Raw genomic sequence first — 27437 nt, 5'->3', positions numbered from 1 at the left:
AATATTCGATGATGACATTACTCTAAAACAGCCTATAGGCTACAGGTGCACCACCAAGTCAGAACAGTAGGCAAAGTTATGAGGGGGAAAGGGAACAAATTATTAGGGTGAGGCATATGGGCTACTAATAGCTTACTACACAACATACACTTAGTATTATGTCCAATGGCCGATGAGCACTGATATGTTTTATCATATGACAAGGATTGAAAAGGATTTGCCAGTAGATTGTCGACTTGATTCATGATGATGACTGCTTGTCTATCTTGCTAGCTAAGATTTTGGAAATTTGATGTTAATAAAATCTGTCCAATCAAAACTAAGGTAGATATTACGTGATTTGACCAATGACCTTGAGCCTTCTTGGATGGGCACTTCTAATGTAAATCTATGGCAGCACCCAAGGGGCTTGAATTTTCGAGCTGTCCTCGTAGATTTTGCGGTGATGTAGTGTCCCCATGAATGACAGAACACTGAGCCAATCAAGTCGCAACTAGAAAACATTACCAAACCCTACCCTCCATATTTTCCACTGGCTGCCACACCACCACAGAAAGCACTGGGCTAGGCTGAAACACCTAGACCATGGTTGTATACCATGGTTGTATTTATTAACTGAATTATTATAATTTTTTACTTTGTTTACAAATTGAAATGTGACACGTATTAATGACATCATCATACTTGTTTTTTTGCTTAACAGGTGTGGCGAAAAACAGAGCCACATGTACCCTGGATGATGGGTCGCCACTGTGTGTGTGTGTGCATGCGTGCGTGCGTGCGTGCGTGCGTGCGTGCGTGCGTGCGTGCGTGCGTGCGTGCGTGCGTGCGTGCGTGCGTGCGTGCGTGCGTGTGTGTGTGTGTGCATTGAGTGACTGTGGGAGTTTGAAACCTGACTGGCTGGTTGGGTTGCCTCTGAAAGAGAAAGATTAATCCTGATCAACTACCTGGCCAGAGGTCAAGTTGATACAAATAAAAACATTGTCAGTGTAAGACACGCAATTTGAAGATTCCAATGATAATTTGATGTGTCTAAATAAAAAGTTTCATTGGTGTTAGTCAATTTAAATGAAGGTAAATTACATTGTGAGCAAAATGATTAATCATATCAATAGTAATTTAAGGTTTAAAGGGTTTTAATAACCTTATATTTTATCATCAGGTCTCCATTTAAGAAAATCCTCAGTTATTGGTGTTACCGTCATTGGTGTTACTACTCCTACCAGTAGCACAATGTTATCATAATGGTACAATTGACTTAAAGTGATTAAGCTGCCATATTCGTTTATTTAGAATTGGAAGATGTATCCAAATACATTTAAATCAAATAAAAAATAACTATTTTCAAATGCCATGCCCAAATGCTACCACAGTTCAAGAAACACCTTCTGCTCTGTATGAAAGTGAAGAGAGACATTGTTTCTTAACAATCTGAGACTGGAATATTGCCTATACAGCGTCTCTGTGTGTGTGTGTGTGTGTGTCTGTGTGTGTGTGTGTCTCAGACTGCTGAGTCACTGTGGGAGTTTGAAACCTGAATGGCAATGTACACTGTGTGTACATACAATCAACACTGTAGCCCACCCTCTGTACAGACAGACTATCAACAATGTAGTCCACCCTCTGTACAGACAGACTATCAACACTGTAGTCCACCCTCTGTACAGACAGACTATCAGCACTGTAGTCCACCCTCTGTACAGACAGACTATCAACACTGTAGTCCACCCTCTGTACAGACAGACTATCAACACTGTAGTCCACCCTCTGTACAGACAGACTATCAACACTGTAGTCCACCCTCTGTACAGACAGACTATCAACACTGTAGTCCACCCTCTGTACAGACAGACTATCAACAATGTAGTCCACCCTCTGTACAGACAGACTATCAACACTGTAGTCCACCCTCTGTACAGACAGACTATCAACAATGTAGTCCACCCTCTGTACAGACAGACTATCAACACTGTAGTCCACCCTCTGTACAGACAGACTATCAGCACTGTAGTCCACCCTCTGTACAGACAGACTATCAACACTGTAGTCCACCCTCTGTACAGACAGACTATCAACACTGTAGTCCACCCTCTGTACAGACAGACTATCAACACTGTAGTCCACCCTCTGTACAGACAGACTATCAACACTGTAGTCCACCCTCTGTACAGACAGACTATCAACACTGTAGTCCACCCTCTGTACAGACAGACTATCAACACTGTAGCCCACCCTCTGTACAGACAGACTATCAACACTGTAGCCCACCCTCTGTACAGACAGACTATCAACACTGTAGTCCACCCTCTGTACAGACAGACTATCAACACTGTAGTCCACCCTCTGTACAGACAGACTATCAACACTGTAGTCCACCCTCTGTACAGACAGACTATCAACACTGTAGTCCACCCTCTGTACAGACAGACTATCAACACTGTAGTCCACCCTCTGTACAGACAGACTATCAACACTGTAGTCCACCCTCTGTACAGACAGACTATCAACACTGTAGTCCACCCTCTGTACAGACAGACTATCAACACTGTAGTCCACCCTCTGTACAGACAGACTATCAGCACTGTTGCCTACACTATGTACAGCCTAGATAAATAGATTATGCACACAATCCTAGTCTGTTATTATCATTATAACGATGAGATAGCAGGCTGAGCAGTGACCAGTAGGTGTCTCTGTGTTAGGTAGGTTACAGCTAGATTAAAAAACATGAGCTGGTGCACACCCAGAAAAAAATGTTTGTGTGGAGGTACTGACTAACGGCGAATAATCTATAAATATCAAAATAAAGAAAGTCGCACACTCCATGTATAAACTCCCAGCATTTTAATGGTAATTTACCAATGTTTCGGCATCACTGTGCCTTCCTCAGGGTAATGTCATGAATACTTGAACCAGGTTATGTAGACAAACAGTGCAATTAGTCCAACCAATGACAATAATCATAATGATTAAGTTAATTAAAATTAATTAGTGAAACTGTAAAAAAATAGTATATGGCATATTAAAAATTACGCTATTGTTATCATATAGGAACATAATGGAATATTGTACATCATATTAGCGTCAACATACATTATTGTTTCATTCAATTTCAAATAATAATTTCGTATTTCATTTCATATTTGTTACATATAATATTTTGGTTCAACCTTAATGTATAATGAGCATCATCAACAGGGGGAACATATTAGGTGTACGCTAATAAGCTGTAGAAAGAATATACATTTACAAGTCTTGTTCATAAAGGAAAAATGTGTTCATAAGAAGGGGCTGAGATCCAAGTCAATATTCAGACCACTAGGGGTCAATGTATTTAGATAGGATATCCAGTAAGCCTCCCTTTGTAGTAGTAGGATCTCGATGTTACCTCCTCTCCTTGGGAGAGCAACATGCTCAATGCCTGTGTATTTGAGGGAGGAGATAGGATGGTTAGCTTCAACAAGGTGAGCTGCTACTGGATAGTCAATGTTCTGACACCTGATTGAGCTGCAGGGTTCAGCTATGTGTTGTTTTAAATTGTCTTTTCGTTTGTCCTACGTAGGCTTTTCCACATGAACAGGTGATGAGATAGATTACTCCCTTGGTCTTGCATGAGATGTTACCCCTAACAGGGATCTTTCGACCTGTATGTGGGTGTCTGAAGAAATATGTTTTTATAGTGCTATTGCACTGTGAGCATGAGCCACATTTGTAGTTCCCATTTGGGATAGATGTCAAGAGTGTGAGTGGGCTCAGGGGGCAGGTCAGATCTCACCAAACTATCTCCAATATTGCGACGACGCTTATAGACCACCAGTGGGGATACCTAGAAGAGATGTGCGATTTTTTTGTCTGATTGCAGAATATGCCAGTGATTTTTCAGAATTGCTTTCATTTGGGGCAGCAGGTAGCCTAGTGGTTAGAGTGTTGGACTAGTAACCGAAAGGTTGCAAGATTGAATTCCTGAGCTGACGAGGTAACAATCTGTTGTTCTGCCCCTGAACAAGGCAGTTAACCCACTGTTCCTAGGCTGTAATTGAAAATAAGAATTTGTTCTTAACTGACTTGCCTAGTTAAATAAAAATTAAAAAAATTAAAAAGAATTTCTCTGAACCCTTGGTGTACTTAGTGCAAAAGACGGTTGCATTGTTTTTCTTCTTTGGTTGAGTTTTTAGTAATTCCTCTCTTGGTTTTATTTTCATCATTGCAGCATCAAGAGTTTTGTACTTGTAACCTCTCATTTTAAATGTATCTGTCATTTGTTTTAGCATTGCTGTCAAAATGTGTCTGGTGGCCACAGATTAGTTTAACCCTGCATAACTGGCTATATGGTAGACCATTCTTGATGGGAAGGGGATGCATACTCTCCGCACATAGCAAGGTATTGCGATCTGTGGGCTTTGTGTATAAATCTGTGTGTAATGCATCCTTCACTTTGATAATCCATACATCCAGGTAGGATTTATGCAGTGGTGGGCCGTCAGGGCCTGCAAGGCCTTCTCTGCTGGCCTAAACATCATCAGAATATAATTTAAAAAAATATATATTTTCCCACAAATATGTATTAAATTATTCCCCAGAGTAAGAGTTATACTCTTCATTTCATAGCTTTCCTCTTGGTTGCACTGCTTCCAGCCCCAGGTTGAGATTTGGAGGGCTGGTCTTTACGTTAGATCTTTTATCCAATCATATTCAGCCATCATGTGTTGCCAGGGGTCTAAAATCTGCCCTCAGGCCTTCAGAATCAACAGTGCGGGCGCTTGTAGCTTATAGTGAATGGAAATGAAAATTTAGTGTCAACCAATCAGCTTTAGAGTTGGCTATTGTACGCCTGCTGGCTGGCTCCAGTGTTACACAGGAGCCAGCTAGCAGGCGTAGTGCGTGCACGTCTTTTGATTGGATTACCAATATTGAGAGGCAGGTCCTATGGAGATCTAGGAAACTGAATTTGATAAACGAATTAATTCGGGTACTGCTAAGCTGTTTTTTCAACCCACAATGGCGGAAGGAGGAGAAGATATCGATTTGGTCGAGGATATAATTATAACGCCATTCTCAAGACGAACTTTTCAAGAAAAGTTAGACATTGTAAGGAGAGGTCGCCCGACGCCACAAAGCCTGTCACAGGCGGGAAAGGGCTTCGTTCGCTCGCCACTTTCAAAGTTTCAACTACGAGCGCTGTCAATGGCTCACAGGCTCCTTGGCTCCGAGAAGCACTGCAAACTGTACTGCTGGGAATGCCTATTATTTGCAAGTGATCGATTTGGTGTTTGGAGCCACACTGGCTTTGCAAACTTGAGTTGTCTAACCAAGGCAGCAACGAGACACCAAAGTACGGCTGGGCACTAACAAGCAATGGTGCTTTTGAAAACTTTTGGGGACACCGGAGTGGATCTACAGCTCAAAGAACAAGCGCGCAGGGCAACGGAGCTGCACAATGAAAAGGTGAAGGGAAATATTGAAAAGACTCATTGATTGTGTCATGTTTTTTGGGTAAACACTGTTTACCCAAAAATGTCAATTTGTCAATTTCAAGGTGACGCAACGCCTGGTTATACTGCGTTTCTGTCTAAATGTATAGTGTCTAGAGCCATGGCATCATAATGAGGTGGATTAATTCGGGTGGGACTGTGTAGTACCTCACTGAAGGCCCAGGCCCCAGGCCCACGGCACGCCACTGGATTTATGGTTTACTATCTAAATACATTGACCCCTAGTGGTCTGAATATTGACTTTGATCTCAGGCCCTTCTTATGAACACATTTTCCTTTATGAACAAGTCTTATAAATGTATATGCTGGGAGTTTATACATGGAGTGTGCGACTTTCTTTATTTTGATAGTTTACAACTAGAGAAATTCATGTTGGTAGATTTTTTTTTCCTCCAGATATAAAAAGGTTAACAGGGCTACACACAACTGGGGAACAGGTGAACGTACAGGTGACTGGGGAACAGGTGAACGTACAGGTGACTGGGGAACAGGTGAACGTACAGGTGACTGGGGAACAGGTGAACGTACAGGTGACTGGGGAACAGGTGAACGTACAGGTGACTGGGGAACAGGTGAACGTACAGGTGACTGGGGAACAGGTGAACGTACAGGTGACTGGGGAACAGGTGAACGTACAGGTGACTGGGGAACAGGTGAACGTACAGGTGACTGGAGAACAGGTGAACGTACAGGTGACTGGGGAACAGGTGAATGTACAGGTGACTGGGGAACAGGTGAACGTACAGGTGACTGGGGAACAGGTGAACGTACAGGTGACTGGGGAACAGGTGAACGTACAGGTGACTGGAGAACAGGTGAACGTACAGGTGACTGGGGAACAGGTGAACGTACAGGTGACTGGGGAACAGGTGAATGTACAGGTGACTGGGGAACAGGTGAACGTACAGGTGACTGGGGAACAGGTGAATGTACAGGTGACTGGGGAACAGAACAGATTCAACTCAAACAGCTCGTCTATCAGGTAGAAAACATTTACTTCAGTCCAGCAGTATTACTGTTAGAATTACACTACAGATTAAATAATTACATAACACATTCCAAAATACCATAAAGCACAAACAGAGGAGGTGACCTTCTCAGGCATTCTATTGCAAAGCATAATATACAGGAGGGGTTGGTGGACTTGGTATGTGAGTTTTATAAGAGGGTTATATGAGGCATACTATCTTACATCAGTAATAGCATGAGATAATTCATGGTCATATATTATATATTGGTTGTACATTGTGTTGCAGCAGTCTCTTGCAGGTAAGTTAGTTAGAGATTTGTGGTTGTTCAATGCCTGAAAAGAAATGATTTTACAAAACAAATGAAGGCACACATGGTTACTGCGATTGTCCATATTGTATTCACTTTATACTCATTGCATGACCCTTGAGACGAGTCATCTTAATTTCAAGGGATTCCTGAAAATATGAGACCAAAAGCCTACACACGTCAATATTATATTAATATAGCTAGTTGGGTAGTTTCTTCACTATAAAATCAATAAATTGTACTAATTCCAGAGTATAAGCCTGGAATATCAATTAGTCTAAGCTGATCCCTTCCAACAGGAAGGTTGCCTTGCCCTTTAGACAATTTACTCATTGCCATGTTTGACTGAAGCAGGAACCGACTTGGCTAGACTAACAGGGTATTGTCCTGTATACCTGTGCCTCTCCTCTCAATCCTGGCTGGGGGCCACAACACGGGGGACCAGCTTCAGTTTGATGGGCTTCGTTGGTGCGAGGAAGCCGTTGTCAAACAGCTCCAGAGGAACCTGAGGACACATCCAGGAAGTCAATATAAAAATCGACATGAATACAACACCACACAGTCTCTCAATGTAATCAGTTACGGTTTAATTCTGTTTTGAGAACCTAAGCTCACCCAAACAGCTACTATAGTCAACAACACAAAGATATGCCATCACAAGCCAACATTCACCACCAACATATTCAAAAACTTGCACGCATACACACAAAGACTCAAGCACACCAATAATCCCATTGAGACGATCAGTAATCTCACCTCTGTCTCCTTGCAGGTGACAAAACTGAAGCTCTGGAGGATCTCTACTATCACCAGCTTAATGGCCTGGAGGGCGAATCTCATGCCGATACAGTTCCTCGGCCCCATCCCAAACGGAAGGAAGGTGTAGGGATCAATGTTCTCTCTGTTCTCCTTACTGAACCTGAGGACAGAGGAGTGTTCAGATCAAAGTAGCATTCAGCACTGTGTCCAACACTAGAGTAGTGTTCAGCAATGCTACAGAATATTTAACTAGAGTAGTGTTCAGCAATGCTACAGAATATTTAACTAGAGTAGTGTTCAGCAATGCTACAGAATATTTAACTAGAGTAGTGTTCAGCAATGCTACAGAATATTTAACTAGAGTAGTGTTCAGCAATGCTACAGAATATTTAACTAGAGTAGTGTTCAGCAATGCTACAGAATATTTAACTAGAGTAGTGTTCAGCAATGCTACAGAATATTTAACTAGAGTAGTGTTCAGCAATGCTACCGAATATTTAACTAGAGTAGTGTTCAGCAATGCTACAGAATATTTAACTAGAGTAGTGTTCAGCAATGCTACCGAATATTTAACTAGAGTAGTGTTCAGCAATGCTACAGAATATTTAACTAGAGTAGTGTTCAGCAATGCTACAGAATATTTAACTAGAGTAGTTGTCACGTTCCTGACCTGTTTTCCTTTTTCTTGTATTTATTTAGTTGGTCAGGGCGTGAGTTGGGTGGGTTTGTCTATGTTTGATTTTCTATGTTGGGATGTTTGTGTTCGGCCTGGTATGATTCTCAATCAGAGACAGCTGTCAATCGTTGTCCCTGATTGAGAATCATACTTAGGCAGCCTGGGTTTCACGTGTGTTTTGTGGGTGTTTGTTTCCGTGTCTGTGTTTGTTGCACCACACGGTACTGTATCGGTTTATGCACTTCGTTTATTTGTTTTGTAATTCAGTATTCAGTTTCGTTTTAATAAATCATTATGAACACTAACCACTCTGCGTATTGGTCCGATCCGTCTCGCCTCTCCTCGTCCGAGGAAGAATATGACGATAGCCGTAACAGTAGTGTTCAGCAATGCTACAGAATATTTAACTAGAGTAGTGTTCAGCTATGCTACAGTATATTTGACTAGAGTAGTGTTCAGCAATGCTACAGAATATTTAACTAGAGTAGTGTTCAGCAATGCTACAGAATATTTAACTAGAGTAGTGTTCAGCAATGCTACAGAATATTTAACTAGAGTAGTGTTCAGCAATGCTACAGAATATTTAACTAGAGTAGTGGTCAGAAGCTCTACAGACTCTATAACTACAGTAGTGGTCAGTAACTCTACAGACTCTATAACTAGAGTAGTGGTTAGTGACTCTACAGACTCTATAACTAGTAGTGGTTAGTAACTCTACAGACTCTATAACTAGTAGTGGTCAGTAACTCTACAGACTCTATAACTAGTAGTGGTTAGTAACTATACAGACTCTATAACTAGTAGTGGTCAGTAACTCTACATGCTCTATAACTAGAGTAGTGGTTAGTAACTCTACAGACTCTATAACTAGAGTAGTGGTTAGTAACTCTACAGACTCTATAACTAGAGTAGTGGTTAGTAACTCTACAGACTCTATAACTAGTAGTGGTCAGTAACTCTACAGACTCTATAACTAGTAGTGGTCAGTAACTCTACAGACTCTATAACTAGAGTAGCGGTCAGTAACTCTAGAGACTCTATAACTAGAGTAGTGGTCAGTAACTCTACAGACTCTATAACTAGAGTAGTGGTTAGTAACTCTACAGACTCTATAACTAGTAGTGGTCAGTAACTCTACAGACTCTATAACTAGAGTAGTGGTCAGTAACTCTGGAGACTATATAACTAGTAGTGGTCAGTAGCTCTAGAGACTCTATAACTAGTAGTGGTCAGTAACTCTACATACTCTATAACTAGAGTAGTGGTAAGTAACTCTACAGCCTCTATAACTAGTAGTGGTCAGTATCTCTACAGTCTCTATAAATAGTAGTGATCAGTAACTCTACAGATTCTATAACTAGAGTAGTGGTCAGTAACTCTACAGACTCTATAACTAGTAGTGGTCAGTAACTATACAGACTATAATTAGTAGTGGTTAGTAGCTCTACAGACTCTATAACTAGAGTAGTGGTCAGTAGCTCTGGAGACTATATAACTAGTAGTGGTCAGTAGCTCTAGAGACTCTATAACTAGTAGTGGTCAGTAACTCTACATACTCTATAACCAGAGTAGTGGTCAGTAACTCCACTAGCTCTATAACTAGAGTAGTGGTCAGTAACTCTTCAGACTATAATTAGTAGTGGTCAGTAACTCTACAGACTCTATAACTAGTAGTGGTCAGTAACTCTACAGACTCTATAACTAGAGTAGTGGTCAGTAACTCTACATACTATATAACTAGAGTAGTGGTCAGTAACTCTACAGACTATATCACTAGAGTAGTGGTCAGTAACTCTACAGACTATATAACTAGAATAGTGGTCAGTAACTCTACAGACTCTATAACTAGTAGTGGTCAGTAACTCTACAGACTCTATAACTAGAGTAGTGGTCAGTAAGTCTACAGCTTCTATAACTAGTAGTGGTCAGTAACTCTACAGACTCTATAACTAGTAGTGGTCAGTAATTCTACAGATTCTATAACTAGAGTAGTGGTCAGTAACTCTACAGACTATAACTAGTAGTGGTCAGTAACTCTTCAGACACGAACTAGAAGCGGTCAGTAACTCTACAGGCTCTATAATTAGTAGTGGTCAGTAACTCTACAGGCTCTATAACTAGTAGTGGTCAGTATCTCTACAGACTGTATAACTCGTAATGGTCAGTAATTCTACTGACTCTATAACTTTTCGTGGTCAGTAACTCTTCAGACATTAACTAGAAGTGGTCAGTAACTCTACAGGCTCTATAACTAATGGTAGTCAGTAACTCTACATACTCTATAACTAGTAGTGGTCAGTAACTCTACAGACTCTATAACTCGAGTAGTGGTCAGTAACTCTACTGACTCTATAAATAGTAGTGGTCAGTTACTCTTCAGACATTAACTAGAAGTGGTCAGTAACTCTACAGACTCTATAAATAGTAGTGGTCAGTAACTATACATACTCTATAACTAATAGTGGTCAGTAACTCTACAGACTCTATAACTAATTGTGGTCAGTAACTCTACATGCTCTATAACTAATAGTGGTCAGTAACTCTACAGAGTATATAACTAATAGTGGTCAGTAACTCTACAGAATATATAACTAGAGTAGTGGTCAGTAACTCTACAGACTCCATAACTAGTAGTGGTCAGTAACTATACAGACTCTATAACTAGTAGTGGTCAGTAACTATACAGACTCTATAACTAGTAGTGGTCAGTAACTATACAGACTCTATAACTAGTAGTGGTCAGTAACTCTACATACTCTATAACTAGTAGTGGTCTGTAACTCTACAGACTCTATAACTAGAGTAGTGGTCAGTAACTCTACAGACTCTATAAATATCAGTGGTCAGTAACTCTACAGGCTCTATAACTAATGGTGGTCAGTAACTCTACATACTCTATAACTAGAGTAGTGGTCAGTAACTCTACAGACTCTATAACTAGTAGTGGTCAGTAACTCTAAAGATTCTATAACTAGAGTAGTGGTCAGTAACTCTACAGACTCTATAACTAGTAGTGGTCAGTAACTCTACAGACTCTATAACTAGTAGTGGTCAGTAACTCTACAGGCTCTATAACAAGTAGTGGTCAGTATCTCTACAGACTGTATAACTCATAATGGTCAGTAATTCTACTGACTCTATAACTTTTAGTGGTCAGTAACTCTACAGACTCTATAACTAGTAGTGGTCAGTAACTCTACAGACTCTATAACTAGTAGTGGTCAGTAACTCTACAGGCTCTATAACTAGAGTAGTGGTCAGTAACTCTACAGACTCTATAACTAGTAGTGGTCAGTAATTCTACAGACTCTATAACTAGTAGTGGTCAGTAACTCTACAGAATCTATAACTAGTAGTGGTCAGTAACTCTACAGACTCTATAACTAGTGGTGGTCAGTTACTCTACAGAATCTATAACTAGTAGTGGTCAGTAACTCTATAGACTCTATAACTAGCAGTGGTCAGTTACTCTACAGAATCTATAACTAGTAGTGGTCAGTAACTCTATAGACTCTATAACTAGCAGTGGTCAGTAACGCTACAGACTCTATAACTAGTAGTGGTCAGTAACTCTGGAGACTATATAACTAGTAGTGGTCAGTAGCTCTAGAGACTCTATAACTAGTAGTGGTCAGTAACTCTACATACTCTATAACTAGAGTAGTGGTCAGTAACTCTACAGCCTCTATAACTAGTAGTGGTCAGTAACTCTGGAGACTATATAACTAGTAGTGGTCAGTAACTCTACATACTCTATAACTAGAGTAGTGGTCAGTAACTCTACAGACTCTATAACTAGAGTAGTGGTCAGTAACTCTACAGACTATATAACTAGTAGTGGTCAGTAGCTCTAGAGACTCTATAAGTAGAATAGTGGTCAGTAGCTTTAGAGACTATATAACTAGTAGTGGTCAGTTCTCCACAGACTATAACTAGTAGTGGTCAGTAACTCTACAGACTCTATAACTCGAAGGGGTCAGTAACACTACATGCTCTATAACTAGTAGTGGTCAGTAACTCTACAGGCTCTATAACTAGAGTAGCGGTCAGTAACTCTACATGCTCTATAACTAGTAGTGGTCAGTAACTCTACATGCTCTATAACTAGTAGTGGTCAGTAACTCTACAGGCTCTATAACTAGTAGTGGTCAGTAACTCTACAGGCTATATAACTAGTGGTGGTCAGTAACTCTACAGGCTCTATAACTAGCAGTGGTTAGTAACTCTACAGACTCTATAACTAGAGTAGTGGTCAGTAACTCTACATACTATATAACTAGAGTAGTGGTCAGTAACTCTACATACTATATAACTAGAGTAGTGGTCAGTAACTCTACAGACTCTATAACTAGAATAGTGGTCAGTAACTCTACAGACTATATAACTGGAGTAGCGGTCAGTAACTCTACATGCTCTATAACTAGTAATGGTCAGTAACTCTACAGGCTCTATAACTAGAGTAGTGGTCAGTAACTCTACAGACTCTATAACTAGTAGTGGTCAGTAACTCTACAGACTCTATAACTAGAGTAGTGGTCAGTAACTGTACAGACTCTATAACTAGTAGTGGTCAGTAACTCTACAGGCTCTATAACTAGTGGTGGTCAGTAACTCTACAGGCTCTATAACTAGTATTGGTCAGTAACTCTCCAGGTTCTATAACTAGAGTAGTGGTCAGTAACTCTACAGACTATATAACTAGAGTAGTGGTCAGTAACTCTATAACTAGAGTAGTGGTCAGTAACTCTACAGACTCTATAACTAGAATAGTGGTGAGTAACTCTACAGACTCTATAACTAGTAGTGGTCAGTAACTCTACAGGCTCTATAACTAGTAGTGGTCAGTAGCTTTACAGTCTCTATAACTAGAGCAGTGGTCAGTAACTCTACAGACTCTATAACTAGTAGTGGTCAGTAACTCTACAGACTCTATAACTAGTAGTGGTCAGTAACTCCACAGACTCTATAACTATTAGTGGTCAGTAACTATACAGACTATAACTAGAGTAGTGGTCAGTAACTCTACAGACTCTATAACTAGTTGTGGTCAGTAACTATACAGACTATAACTAGAGTATTGGTCAGTAACTCTACAGGCTCTATAACTAGTAGTGGTCAGTAATTCTACATTCTCCATAACTAAAGTGGTGGTCAGTAACTCTACAGACTCTATAACTAGAGTAGTGGTCAGTAACTCTACAGTTTCTATAACTAGTATTGGTCAGTAACTCTACAGACTCTATAACTAGTAGTGGTCAGTAACTCTAAAGATTCTATAACTAGAGTAGTGGTCAGTAACTCTACAGACTCTATAACTAGTAGTGGTCAGTAACTCTACAGACTCTATAACTAGTAGTGGTCAGTAACTCTACAGGCTCTATAACAAGTAGTGGTCAGTATCTCTACAGACTGTATAACTCATAATGGTCAGTAATTCTACTGACTCTATAACTTTTAGTGGTCAGTAACTCTACAGACTCTATAACTAGTAGTGGTCAGTAACTCTACAGACTCTATAACTAGTAGTGGTCAGTAACTCTACAGGCTCTATAACTAGAGTAGTGGTCAGTAACTCTACAGACTCTATAACTAGTAGTGGTCAGTAATTCTACAGACTCTATAACTAGTAGTGGTCAGTAACTCTACAGAATCTATAACTAGTAGTGGTCAGTAACTCTACAGACTCTATAACTAGTGGTGGTCAGTTACTCTACAGAATCTATAACTAGTAGTGGTCAGTAACTCTATAGACTCTATAACTAGCAGTGGTCAGTTACTCTACAGAATCTATAACTAGTAGTGGTCAGTAACTCTATAGACTCTATAACTAGCAGTGGTCAGTAACGCTACAGACTCTATAACTAGTAGTGGTCAGTAACTCTGGAGACTATATAACTAGTAGTGGTCAGTAGCTCTAGAGACTCTATAACTAGTAGTGGTCAGTAACTCTACATACTCTATAACTAGAGTAGTGGTCAGTAACTCTACAGCCTCTATAACTAGTAGTGGTCAGTAACTCTGGAGACTATATAACTAGTAGTGGTCAGTAACTCTACATACTCTATAACTAGAGTAGTGGTCAGTAACTCTACAGACTCTATAACTAGAGTAGTGGTCAGTAACTCTACAGACTATATAACTAGTAGTGGTCAGTAGCTCTAGAGACTCTATAAGTAGAATAGTGGTCAGTAGCTTTAGAGACTATATAACTAGTAGTGGTCAGTTCTCCACAGACTATAACTAGTAGTGGTCAGTAACTCTACAGACTCTATAACTCGAAGGGGTCAGTAACACTACATGCTCTATAACTAGTAGTGGTCAGTAACTCTACAGGCTCTATAACTAGAGTAGCGGTCAGTAACTCTACATGCTCTATAACTAGTAGTGGTCAGTAACTCTACATGCTCTATAACTAGTAGTGGTCAGTAACTCTACAGGCTCTATAACTAGTAGTGGTCAGTAACTCTACAGGCTATATAACTAGTGGTGGTCAGTAACTCTACAGGCTCTATAACTAGCAGTGGTTAGTAACTCTACAGACTCTATAACTAGAGTAGTGGTCAGTAACTCTACATACTATATAACTAGAGTAGTGGTCAGTAACTCTACATACTATATAACTAGAGTAGTGGTCAGTAACTCTACAGACTCTATAACTAGAATAGTGGTCAGTAACTCTACAGACTATATAACTGGAGTAGCGGTCAGTAACTCTACATGCTCTATAACTAGTAATGGTCAGTAACTCTACAGGCTCTATAACTAGAGTAGTGGTCAGTAACTCTACAGACTCTATAACTAGTAGTGGTCAGTAACTCTACAGACTCTATAACTAGAGTAGTGGTCAGTAACTGTACAGACTCTATAACTAGTAGTGGTCAGTAACTCTACAGGCTCTATAACTAGTGGTGGTCAGTAACTCTACAGGCTCTATAACTAGTATTGGTCAGTAACTCTCCAGGTTCTATAACTAGAGTAGTGGTCAGTAACTCTACAGACTATATAACTAGAGTAGTGGTCAGTAACTCTATAACTAGAGTAGTGGTCAGTAACTCTACAGACTCTATAACTAGAATAGTGGTGAGTAACTCTACAGACTCTATAACTAGTAGTGGTCAGTAACTCTACAGGCTCTATAACTAGTAGTGGTCAGTAGCTTTACAGTCTCTATAACTAGAGCAGTGGTCAGTAACTCTACAGACTCTATAACTAGTAGTGGTCAGTAACTCTACAGACTCTATAACTAGTAGTGGTCAGTAACTCCACAGACTCTATAACTATTAGTGGTCAGTAACTATACAGACTATAACTAGAGTAGTGGTCAGTAACTCTACAGACTCTATAACTAGTTGTGGTCAGTAACTATACAGACTATAACTAGAGTATTGGTCAGTAACTCTACAGGCTCTATAACTAGTAGTGGTCAGTAATTCTACATTCTCCATAACTAAAGTGGTGGTCAGTAACTCTACAGACTCTATAACTAGAGTAGTGGTCAGTAACTCTACAGTTTCTATAACTAGTATTGGTCAGTAACTCTACAGACTCTATAACTAGTAGTGGTCAGTAACTCCACAGTCTCTATAATTAGTAGCGTTCAGTAACTGTGGAGTAGGACTCAGTAGACTATATGTTCCTTACTATGGTAGAGTACAGTAAGATAGAGTAGAGCCACATTAAACTGGAACAACAACAGACCATGACTTTTTGGTTCTTTATGAAATTGAATACATTACTTTTTCAAAATATAATACACAAAAAAGTCATTTGGAGGAAATGGTTTAAAAAAACATATATAATTTTTATTTTACCCCTTTTTTCTCCCCAATTTCATGGTATCCAATTGGTAGTTTACAGTCTTGTCTCATCGCTGCAACTCCCGTACGGACTCGGGAGAGGCGACGGTCGAGAGCCATGCGTCCTCCGAAACACAACCAAACCAAGCCGCACTGCTTCTTGACACAATGCACATCCAACCTGGAAGCCAGCCGCACCAATGTTTCGGAGGAAACACTGTACACCTGGCGACCTGGTCAGCTTGCACTGTGCACAGCCTGCCACAGGAGTCGATAGTGCGCAATGAGACAAGGATATCCCTGCCGGCCAAATCCTCCCTAACCTGGACGACGCTGGGCCAATTGTGAGCCACCCAATGGGCCTGCCGGTCGCGGCCGGCTGCGACAGAGCCTGGGCTTGCACCCAGAATCTCTGGTGGCACAGTTAGCACTGCGAAGCAGTGCCTTAGACCACTGCGCCATCATGGTCTGTTTTTTGTTCCAGTTTTGTGCGAAACGACCCAGTAGTAAAGCAGAGACGAGTGTTACTGAATGTACCGTACCTCTCTGGTCGGAAGACGTCAGGTTTGGGCCAGTGTGTTGGGTGGTGGTGAAGGACCATGATTGGGATCATGACAACAGTTCCCTTGGGGATGGTCACACCATTCACCTCCACGGTCGCCTTGGCAACCCTCTCTAGCCGGCTGATGATGGGATACACCCGCAAGGTCTCGTTGATGACCATGTCCAGATACTCCATCTGCATCAGCCCTTCATAGGTGGGCGGAGCCTGCAGGGAGACAGGCACAACTTCACTACCCTTCATGGGAAACACTTGAGTGACCTTTGACCATCGAGATTCTATTTAATTACTTGAGGGGCTATGTCATAAACCCTCACAGTTCCAGAATGGGGTGTAAATGGCAGCTTGAGGTCACCTTGTCGGGGAAGATCTGGTCGATCTCATCCTGCAGAGCAGCCTGGACGTCAGGGTTTGTTGCCAGGTTATAGGATAGGAAACCCAGTGTGCTGCTGCTGGTCTCATAGCCCCCAAAGATATATGTCAACGCCTGGGACAGGATCTCATGGTCCGTCAGCCCTGGAACACAACCACAACACAATCGCTCAGAGAGAAACACAACCACAACACAATCGCTCAGAGAGAAACACAACCACAACACAATCGCTCAGCCCTGCTGAAAACCAACAGCCTAGACCAGCATACATTTCAAGCTGGTCTATGCTGTTCCATGCTGGTTTCTGCTGGTCTATGTTGGTCAAACAGGTCTGACCAGCATGGTCTAACGGGTTCTGCTGGCTGACCAACATTGTCTAGCTGGTTATGCTGGTAGACCAGCATGATCTAGTTGGTTATGCTGGCAGACCATCCTTCGTTGTGTTTTCGCTGGGGACCTGCCTTTGTTGTGGTTTTGCTGGTGATCAGCATTTGCTGTGTTTTTTGCTGGTGACCAGTATTCGCTGTGTGTTGGACACTAGTGACCAGCATAATCTAAAGCAAAACCAGCATCAAGTCACATTATGCTGGCTTGCAAAGTGATGTTTAAATCCTATTGGAATTTCATCCGAAGTGGATTCCCACGATCTCTATTCAGATTCCATCTAAACTGGAACTACCATTTCAGTAATGGGTGCTGTCACGACCGTCGTATAGAGGAGAAGAGGAGGACCAAGGTGCAGCGTGGTAAGTGTTCTTTATTTTAATTAAAATATGAAACACTTGACAAAACAACAAAAACAATAAATGAACAGTCCTGTAAGGTGACCACACAAAACAGAAAACAACCACCCACAAACAGGTGGGAACAGGCTACCTAAGTATGATTCTCAATCAGAGACAACAATAGACAGCTGCCTCTGATTGAGAACCATACCAGGCCAAACACACAGAAATACAAAACAAGGACAACATAGAACACCAGACATAGAATGCCCACCCAAACTCACGCCCTGACCAACCAAAATAGAGACATAAAAAGGATCTCTACGGTCAGGGCGTGACCGGTGCAGTAAATCCAACTAACAGATTGGATTAGTTTAGAAAAATGTATGTTATTTATCTTTGTGTAGCATAAGATTAATTAATTAATTAATTAATCAATCAACACTGGCATACCACACACCCCAGCAGCCCCTGCAAGCCGGGGGCTTACAGGGTCTTTTATCTCAGTCTCGTGTAGAATAGTAGGAAATTAGCTATAAAAATGCTAAATTCTCTAAGCTTCATTGCAAAATGTGTAGTACAGCATGGGATTGGCTATAAAACGGCACGTTTTTCTCTCTGCCCTGTGGTAATGTGTAGAATTGCAGGAAGTAAGCTTTAAAACTGCAACATTTTCTCTCAACCTCGTGGCAAAATGTGTTGAATAGTATGATTAGCTATACCTTGAAAGCAATACCTTGCGGGGTGCCCCGTGAAACAGTGGTATGCCACTGTCAATCAATGTACATGCAAAAACACAGATATTGAAAGAAACAATAAAAAACAAATCTAACTGCAATAGAGCATACTGGGAAATATGATAATGATGGGAGTGGTTTTGCAGTCCAGCAAAATTTGAATTACTTAGGAGTCAACCTCATTTGGGATTTGAACTCACAACGTCTCGGTCACTGGCATAGCACACACCCCAGCAGCCCCCGCAGGCCTCCCCCCCACAAGCTTTGAGCTTGGGGTCTCCCACAGAGGTGGGGACCCCCAGATACCATATGAGTATGTGGGGTGGGGGTGGGGGTGGGGGGGGCAGGAGGCAGGAGGCACGTGTCCGAGTGGAGAGGTGGAAGATGGTGGACATGAAAAGAAAGAGGAACATATTATGAGTAAATATGGAGTGGGGAATTTCACAAGCCTTCTGGAAGATCTGATGAAGGAGAAGATGTCGGACAAGAAAAAAAGGAGAAAAGTGGAATATGTTTTGAGTGAATATGGAATGGAGGATTACACAGAACCTTTGGAAGAGCTAGAGAAGGAAATTGAATGTGACGAAAGTGAGGATTAATTAAATGCGGTGGCACGTGCAGTGATGACCACCAAGGAGTTTAGTGTAGAGGGAAGCGGTGTGGTGAGGCAGGTTGGCGTCATGTGCAAAAAGAGGGATACGTTGTTCAGTAGTTCAGTGATGGAACCTGACGAGAGTGAGGATGAAGTACCTGCGGTGAGGACCGCCAAGTTCGAGCCTCGTCCTGATGACAAGGATGATTCTGGCCCAGTGGGAGTGAGATTTGTGGAGAGAATGGATCCTTGTATTCTGGCTGATCCATATGTGGTGTCAGGTTGGGTGGAGAAGAGGTTGGGGACTGTTGAGTCGGTAAAAGTAATGCAAAGTGGACTCTTGATGATTTATTGTGTTTCTTCCACCCAGAAGGAGTGGGCGATCCGGACCACACGACTAGGGACAAGAATTGTGACATGCTTTGCTTTCCGGAGCAGGGCGCCGTTGAAAGGAGTTATAACGGTGGTGGCATTAAGTGTTGAGGAGGATCATCTGAAATTGAAGCTTCCTGGTGCGACGCAGACCCAGTAGAGAGTGTGGTGAAACTGAGAAGACATTGTCTGTCTTTGCCCATTAGGTCAGTTGTCAGTTATCCCGTAAGAGCTTTTGTTCCCGAAAATACTATGGTGTTTTAGGTGCCAAGATAATGGTAATGTTGCAGCAGAGAAATTCCTAGATGTGAAAAGTGTGCAGGAGGGCATGAGACGAAGGAATGTATAGTATCGGTTGAGAAAGTTGTGTCTGTTAGCTGTGGGGGTGCCCATGGGGCTGGAGATCGGAGGTGTCCATTGAGAGACAGGCAGGTTGAGGTTGCCAGGGTCAGAGTAGTACAGAAAGTGTCCTATGATAAAGCAGTGAAAAGAGTGGCAGAGGAAAATGGGTACAGGGTGGGGGATCCTAAGAGGATTCCTGTGAGTAGGCATATATTATGACTACATTTTGTGACGTTTTTGTTCGTTTTAGACTTTTTTTCGGCTGTTTGGCCTCACAACATGTTTTCTGGAGGCAAGCCGAAGTTCGGAGTTGATTGGTTAACAGTAGGGTTTCTTCAATAAAGTCTTTGTTGTCATTCAATGAGAGATGACACATTTTCATGCACATTTTTTGAAATGCACATTCATTAAGAAATACTGCACCAAACATTTTAGATGTAAAATTGAAAATTGAGACTGGTGTTTTTAATGAAGCTGCCAGTTGAGGACTTGTGAGGTGTCTGTTTCTCAAACTAGACACTCTAATGTACTTATCCTCTTGCTCAGTTGTGCACCGGGGCCTCCCACTCCTCTTTCTATTCTGGTTAGAGACAGTTTGCGCTGTTCTGTGAAGGGAGTAGTACACAGCGTTGTACGAGATCGTCAGTTGCTTGGCAATTTCTCCTATGGAATAGCCTTAATTTCTCAGAACCAGAATAGACTGACGTTTCAGAAGAAAGTTATTTGTTTCTGGCCATTTAGAGCCTGTAATCGAACCCACAAATGCTGATGCTCCAGATACTCAATAAGTCTAAAGAAGGCCAGTTTTATTGCTTCTTTAATCAGAACAACAGTTTTCAGCTGTTGCAAAAGGATTTTCTAATGATCAATTAGCCTTTCAAAATGATAAACTTGGATAAGCTAACACAACGTGCCACTGGAACACAGGAGTGATGGTTGCTGATAATGGGCCTCTGTACACCTATTTAGATATTCCATTAAACATCAGCCGTTTCCAGCTAAGGGTTGTAGCTCACATTGTGTACATTCTTGCTCCTCTCTGCTTTGATAGTCATTTACAACATTAACAATGTCTAAACTGTATTTCTGATCAATTTGAGGTTATTTTAATGGACAAAAAAATGTGCTTTTCTTTCAAAAACAAGGACATTTCTAAGTGACCCCAAACTTTTGAATGGTAGTGTACATACAGAATAATATGAAATGCTCTGAGATGAGGTTGTACAGAGAGAACCACAACACGACCGTTGTCAGCCCTGTCCATGATTTTGACTTACTTACCTTTGTGTGCGGCCTCCTTGGACCTGTGGTCCTGTGGGATCTGAGAGTCCACCATCAGCTGCATTAAGTCCACTCTGGTCTGCAGGGCCAAACCAAACACCACACCTATCAGTAATCATGATGCCACTTCAGTGGGGTTGAGGATAAGGTTTGGGGTTTAGGCCTAGTACTGACTGGGGTATGGTTGGGGTGGAAATGAAATCAAATCAAATTGTATTTGTTCACATAGACTTTGCCGTGAAATTGTTGCTTATGAGCCCGTCCCAATGATAGAGTTAAATACAATTTAAAATAAAAATAGGAACACGAGTAATAAAATACACAAGAATGAAGCTATATACAGGAAGTACACAAACAATCAAGTGCTGAGGGTACGAGATATTAAGGTAGGTACTGTATGTACATAAAGGCAGGCAGGGCTCTAAGCTGACCTTTTTTACAGGGAGCTTGTGGGCGCCTAAGTTGAAAATCTAGGCGCACACAAAGATAACGAGCACAACGAAAAATATTTCTGATATTAAAGCTAGAATCCTTAATTTTTGCCATGGGCGCTGGTGCTCCTACATACACATTCCCGGTCGCACAGCAAAATATTTAGGAGCATATGTGAGTAAAATGGTTGCACTGTAGAGCCCTGGCAGTTTGAAGTGACTAGGCATCAGGATAGGTTAGGTTTAGGTTAGGTGGTTATGGTTAAGGGTTGTAGCTCACATTGTGTACATTCTTGCTCCTCTCTGCTTTGATCTTCCTCAGGAAGGAATAGAAGAATTTCATAGCACCAGCAGGTAGGAAAGAGACGTTACACTTTTCCAGGAGCGGACGCATAAACGGGAACAACACTGGAGTGAGAGAAGGAGAGAAGTAACAGAAGAGGAGAAGACAGGAGAGAAGATAATTGAAATGAAGAAACTAGAAGAGATGAGGAATTAATAGAAGAAAAGAGTGGCAATTTACACTGTACATGGAAATGAAAAATACATTGCTTAACAAGGCACGTCATTCCTCTTCGACTACATCAGAGAGATATAGGGACTACATTATGTTCACACACACGCACAGCTTACCTACTAAGATTAGGAGAGGATTTAACAGGTTGAATTTGAGTAGTTTCTTTACGTTGACGACTAAGGGATCATTGGGTTGGTTGATAGAATCAACGTCAACACTGAATGCGCTACTTGCCACCACGTCCATACTGTAGGCCCCAAAGATTCTGGGAAACACACACACACAATAAAATGGATGAGAAAGATGTAATGTTACTGCCTCATTCGCACATTTAATAAACTACATTACCCATACTCACTCTTTAACTTCCAGGACCTCGTCAGAGTCTACCTTCTTCTGCAGAAACTTCACCAGGTTTCTGGAGTGTTGAGTCATTATCACGAACATCTGTCAAAAAATAAGATACATATAAACTAGACATATTCTCACATTTGTTCTGCATCCTGGCTTCTGAAGCTCATCATTTCTCAGGGCTGGATATAGGGAGCCCAGGTCAACAGCTTTCTCAATGATGCTGGATGTATACTCCACTAGACGTACTCTGTAGAGGCTGGATGTATACTCTACTAGACGTACTCTGTAGAGGCTGGATGTATACTCCACTAGACGTACGATGTAGAGGCTGGATGTATACTCCACTAGACGTACTCTGTAGAGGCTGGATGTATACTCTACTAGACGTACTCTGTAGAGGCTGGATGTATACTCCACTAGACGTACGATGTAGAGGCTGGATGTATACTCCACTAGACGTACTCTGTAGAGGCTGGATGTATACTCCACTAGACGTACTCTGTAGAGGCTGGATGTATACTCTACTAGACGTACTCTGTAGAGGCTGGATGTATACTCCACCTGACGTACGATGTAGAGGCTGGATGTATACTCCACTAGACGTACTCTGTAGAGGCTGGATGTATACTCCACTAGACGTACTCTGTAGAGGCTGGATGTATACTCCACTAGACGTACTCTGTAGAGGCTGGATGTATACTCCACTAGACGTACTCTGTAGAGGCTGGATGTACACTCCACTAGACGTACTCTGTAGAGGCTGGATGTATACTCCACTAGACATACTCTGTAGAGGCTGGATGTATACTCCACTAGGCGTACTCTGTAGAGGCTGGATGTATACTCCACTAGGCGTACTCTGTAGAGGCTGGATGTATACTCCACTAGGCGTACTCTGTAGAGGCTGGATGTATACTCCACTAGACGTACTCTGTAGAGGCTGGATGTATACTCCACTAGACATACTCTGTAGAGGCTGGATGTATACTCCACTAGACGTACTCTGTAGAGACTGGATGTATACTCCACTAGGCGTACTCTGTAGAGGCTGGATGTATACTCCACTAGACGTACTCTGTAGAGGCTGGATGTATACTCCACTAGGCGTACTCTGTAGAGGCTGGATGTATACTCCACTAGACGTACTCTGTAGAGGCTGGATGTATACTCCACTAGACGTACTCTGTAGAGGCTGGATGTATACTCCACTAGACGTACTCTGTAGAGGCTGGATGTATACTCCACTAGACGTACTCTGTAGAGGCTGGATGTATACTCCACTAGACGTACTCTGTAGAGGCTGAATGTATACTCCACTAGACGTACTCTGTAGAGGCTGGATGTATACTCCACTAGACGTACTCTGTAGAGGCTGGATGTATACTCCACTAGACGTACTCTGTAGAGGCTGGATGTATACTCCACTAGACGTACTCTGTAGAGGCTGAATGTATACTCCACTAGACGTACTCTGTAGAGGCTGGATGTATACTCCCCTAGACGTACTCTGTAGAGGCTGGATGTATACTCCACTAGACGTACTCTGTAGAGGCTGGATGTATACTCCACTAGACGTACTCTGTAGAGGCTGGATGTATACTCCACTAGACGTACTCTGTAGAGGCTGGATGTATACTCCACTAGACGTACTCTGTAGGGGCTGGATGTATACTCCCCTAGACGTACTCTGTAGAGGCTGGATGTATACTCCCCTAGACGTACTCTGTAGAGGCTGGATGTATACTCCACTAGACGTACTCTGTAGAGGCTGAATGTATACTCCACTAGACGTACTCTGTAGAGGCTGGATGTATACTTCCCTAGACGTACTCTGTGGAGGCTGGATGTATACTCCACTAGACGTACTCTGTAGAGGCTGGATGTATACTCCACTAGACGTACTCTGTAGAGGCTGGATGTATACTCCACTAGACGTACTCTGTAGAGGCTGGATGTATACTCCACTAGACGTACTCTGTAGAGGCTGGATGTATACTCCACTAGACGTACTCTGTAGAGGCTCCACAACCCCTGAGTGCTGTGTGTGTACATTCATGTATGTGTGTCTTTACATCTTTGAGTCGTCCACTGGTGAAGGAGGGAGACAGAGTGCTGCGGATTCTCTTCCACTCATCGTCTTCTACGGTTGTTACAGCGTCGTGGAGCTCCCCGTTCAACCCAAAGTCCTGACCACACACACGTTAGAGGGGTTAGGATCAGGATTTGAAGGTTAGAGAGGTTAGGGTTGTTTGGGTATTTCTGCTTACCCGTCTGTTGGTAAACACAGAGTAACATTCCTTCACCAGGATGGTTTTGATCATGGCTGTGTCCATCACACCCATTACGGGCAGTCTGCCATCAAATAACCTAAAAGAATGACAAAATACAAAAATAACTACTAAATACTATTAAGAACTACTAAATACTAAGAATGATTAAAAGAGCCAGAATTACAAATAATTCACCAGAACATTGCAAACATAGTTCCCCTATATTTGTACAAACGCACCCCCCCCCACACACACTCTACCCCCCCCCCCCCCCACACACACCTATCCCCCCGCACACACACACACACACACACACCTACCCACCTGCACACACACACACACACACACACACACACACACACACACACACACACACACACACACACACACACACACACACACACACACACACACACACACCTACCCACCCCCACCCACCTACCCCCACACACACACCTATTCCCCCACACACACTCTTCCCCCCCCCCCACACACACACACCTATTCCCCCACACACACTCTACCCCCCCCCCCCCCCACACACACACCTACCCCCCACACACCTACCCCCCACCCCCGCACACACACATACACACCTACCCACCCCCACACACCTACCCCCACACACACACCTACCCCCACACACAAACACCTACCCCCACACACACACCTACCCCCACACACACACCTACCCCCACACACACACCTACCCCCACACACACACCTACCCCCACACACAAACACCTACCCCCACACACAAACACCTACCCCGACACACACACCTACCCCCACACACACCTACCCCCCCACACACACACCTACCCCCACACACACACCTACCCCCACACATCGCCGTACTTCTGGTAACAGTCATTGTCAAAAATGAAGAGACCCTGTGAAAGAAGGGAGAGGAGATCAGCTTGAGTCTTCAGGGTCCTCATGTCAACACTATATGGACACCCAGTGAGTTCGAGCAACACACCAGTAGACGTAGTATTAATGTAGTAGTAATCTCACCCTTTTGTACTCTAAAAACGTCCCTATGAAGGGGAGAGGTTTAGGTCCCTGGATGCCGAGTTTCTTGAAGAATCCATAAGGTGCATACCCATACCTTATTATAGGGTTAGAGAGAAATATTCAGTGAGGGGAACGGCCCAATTGTTTCCTACATGAAGTCTCAGTCGCCCATTTGAAGACCAGGAACTGTCTTTTTGGTGTGTCGCCATCCTGCTTCATGAAGGAGTTTTTGGAAACATCGTATGCAGTTTGAGCCACTCAAGGGAAGTGAAGTTGCAGGCTAGCTCAGTGCTGCCCCTTCATTGAGTATCTCAAGTTGATGGCCGACTGCAGGCTGCCAGTAGCCACTAAATTATCCTTATGTGTGTGATTCAAGCAAAAAGTCCCCAGGGGGGGTTGTATATGGATAATAGACCACAGTTAAGGGCTGGTCTTTATGCATGACGCAATGCAGAGTGCTACAATGGGAGTTCCTACTTTCTGAAAACATTGCCTGCAGTACCCCGGTCGGCCTCAATGAGAGAGAGCAGTCGTTCTCATTTAGTCCATGTAATAATAGATTTTACAGTAATATTTCAAATCACAGTAGTTAAAGTACAGATAATACACTCAAGATACAGTATAAAACACAACATACATTACTTGAGATACTTGTTGGCTATGTAATGTTTACATATAATGTATTTAGCTGTATAGTTTACTGCCTATAGGCTTACGCTGTAACAGAACATGTTACTACTGTGTGATGTTTTCAACTTAAAAGGTACTACATGTAACAATTCAACAACAAACTGTATCTTGTTGTCAAAACAAGAGATTTGCTGGCCCCAGCCAATTTGACAACAAGAGATTTGTTGGCCCCAGCCAATTTGACAACACGAGATTTGCTGGCCCCAGTCAATTTGACAACAAGAGATTTGCTGGCCCCAGCCAATTTGACAACACGAGATTTGCTGGCCCCAGTCAATTTGACAACAAGAGATTTGCTGGCCCCAGCCAATTTGACAACACGAGATTTGTTGGCCCCAGTCAATTTGACAACAAGATATTTTTTGGCCCCAGCCAATTTGACAACAAGAGATTTGCTGGCCCCAGTCAGTTTGACCGCAAGAGATTTGCTGGCCCAAGTCAATTTGACCACAAGAGACAGTTTGTCTTTCGTTGAACAATAAGAAGGCTTCACCATTAGAAAAAAATTGTGTGTGGGCCAAATAACATTTTTGTGAAAAAATATTGTGGAACATTGTCATTCCATTATTTCTGTAGATATATTAAGGACATTTCGTCATTTTCTCAACAGCAGGTTAGTACAGCAAGCATGATTATTAACCTTTTCTAATAAAAGGTACTTACCACATGAAGATAGCAAATAGTATCGCTATCAGAGTCCATGTCTCCGTGGAGAACGAAGGAAAGTACCACATCGTGTCTCTGCTCTGTTGCGCTTTTGACTCTGACCGTAGGCTCTGACCGACCTGTAATTCTCTCTCGTTCTTCTGTAATATTATGGCGGTCCACAAAGGAACGGTGAAATTATTTTACTTCCACCTTTTTAAAGGGCTATTCGGTAGTTTGAAGGTTAACGGGCGATTCTTTAGAGAGAGAGAGAGACAGAGAGAGAATAGAGATAGATAGAGGACTCATATTTATATATGTGGCATTATAGCTTCTATGACACCATGGGCAGCACCATTGAGGCTACAACCTATAGAAATCCCCACCAGATGTGTACTTTGACTACATTAAAATGGCAAAGGCATGGTGGAAGCCCTCAATGGTGCTACCCATGCTGAAATGCCTTTTGATCATTATAGGCCTCTATCATTCTCTATGGGGGAGGACGAGGGGCGGGCAGAAGTAAAA

General features: G+C 42.3%; 1 protein-coding gene across 2 annotated transcripts; it reads right to left on the bottom strand.

Annotated features, from left to right (window-relative positions):
- Positions 1–6468: 6468 nt before the first annotated feature.
- LOC120061442 (cytochrome P450 3A27-like) lies at positions 6469–27173 on the bottom strand. 2 transcript variants are annotated; one of them, XM_039011251.1, is made up of 13 exons: positions 26928–27173; positions 25575–25668; positions 25398–25450; positions 24555–24654; positions 24360–24473; positions 22292–22380; positions 22050–22198; positions 21697–21824; positions 20986–21064; positions 16919–17079; positions 16544–16770; positions 7527–7689; positions 6469–7275 (listed from the first exon to the last, which is right to left on the bottom strand). In XM_039011251.1, exons 1-13 carry the CDS (start codon positions 26996–26998, stop codon positions 7180–7182), a joined length of 1524 nt encoding a protein of 507 aa, XP_038867179.1. In that variant the 5' UTR covers positions 26999–27173; the 3' UTR covers positions 6469–7179. The 2 variants fall into 2 exon arrangements, with proteins under 2 accessions (XP_038867179.1, XP_038867180.1); XM_039011252.1 differs by lacking the exon at positions 24360–24473.
- Positions 27174–27437: the final 264 nt, after the last annotated feature.

This window comes from Salvelinus namaycush, chromosome 16 (genome assembly GCF_016432855.1).
Source record: "Salvelinus namaycush isolate Seneca chromosome 16, SaNama_1.0, whole genome shotgun sequence".
NCBI lineage: Eukaryota > Metazoa > Chordata > Actinopteri > Salmoniformes > Salmonidae > Salvelinus > Salvelinus namaycush.
Note: the sequence above shows the minus strand (reverse complement) of the source record. Positions and strands in the feature narration are given on the sequence as shown.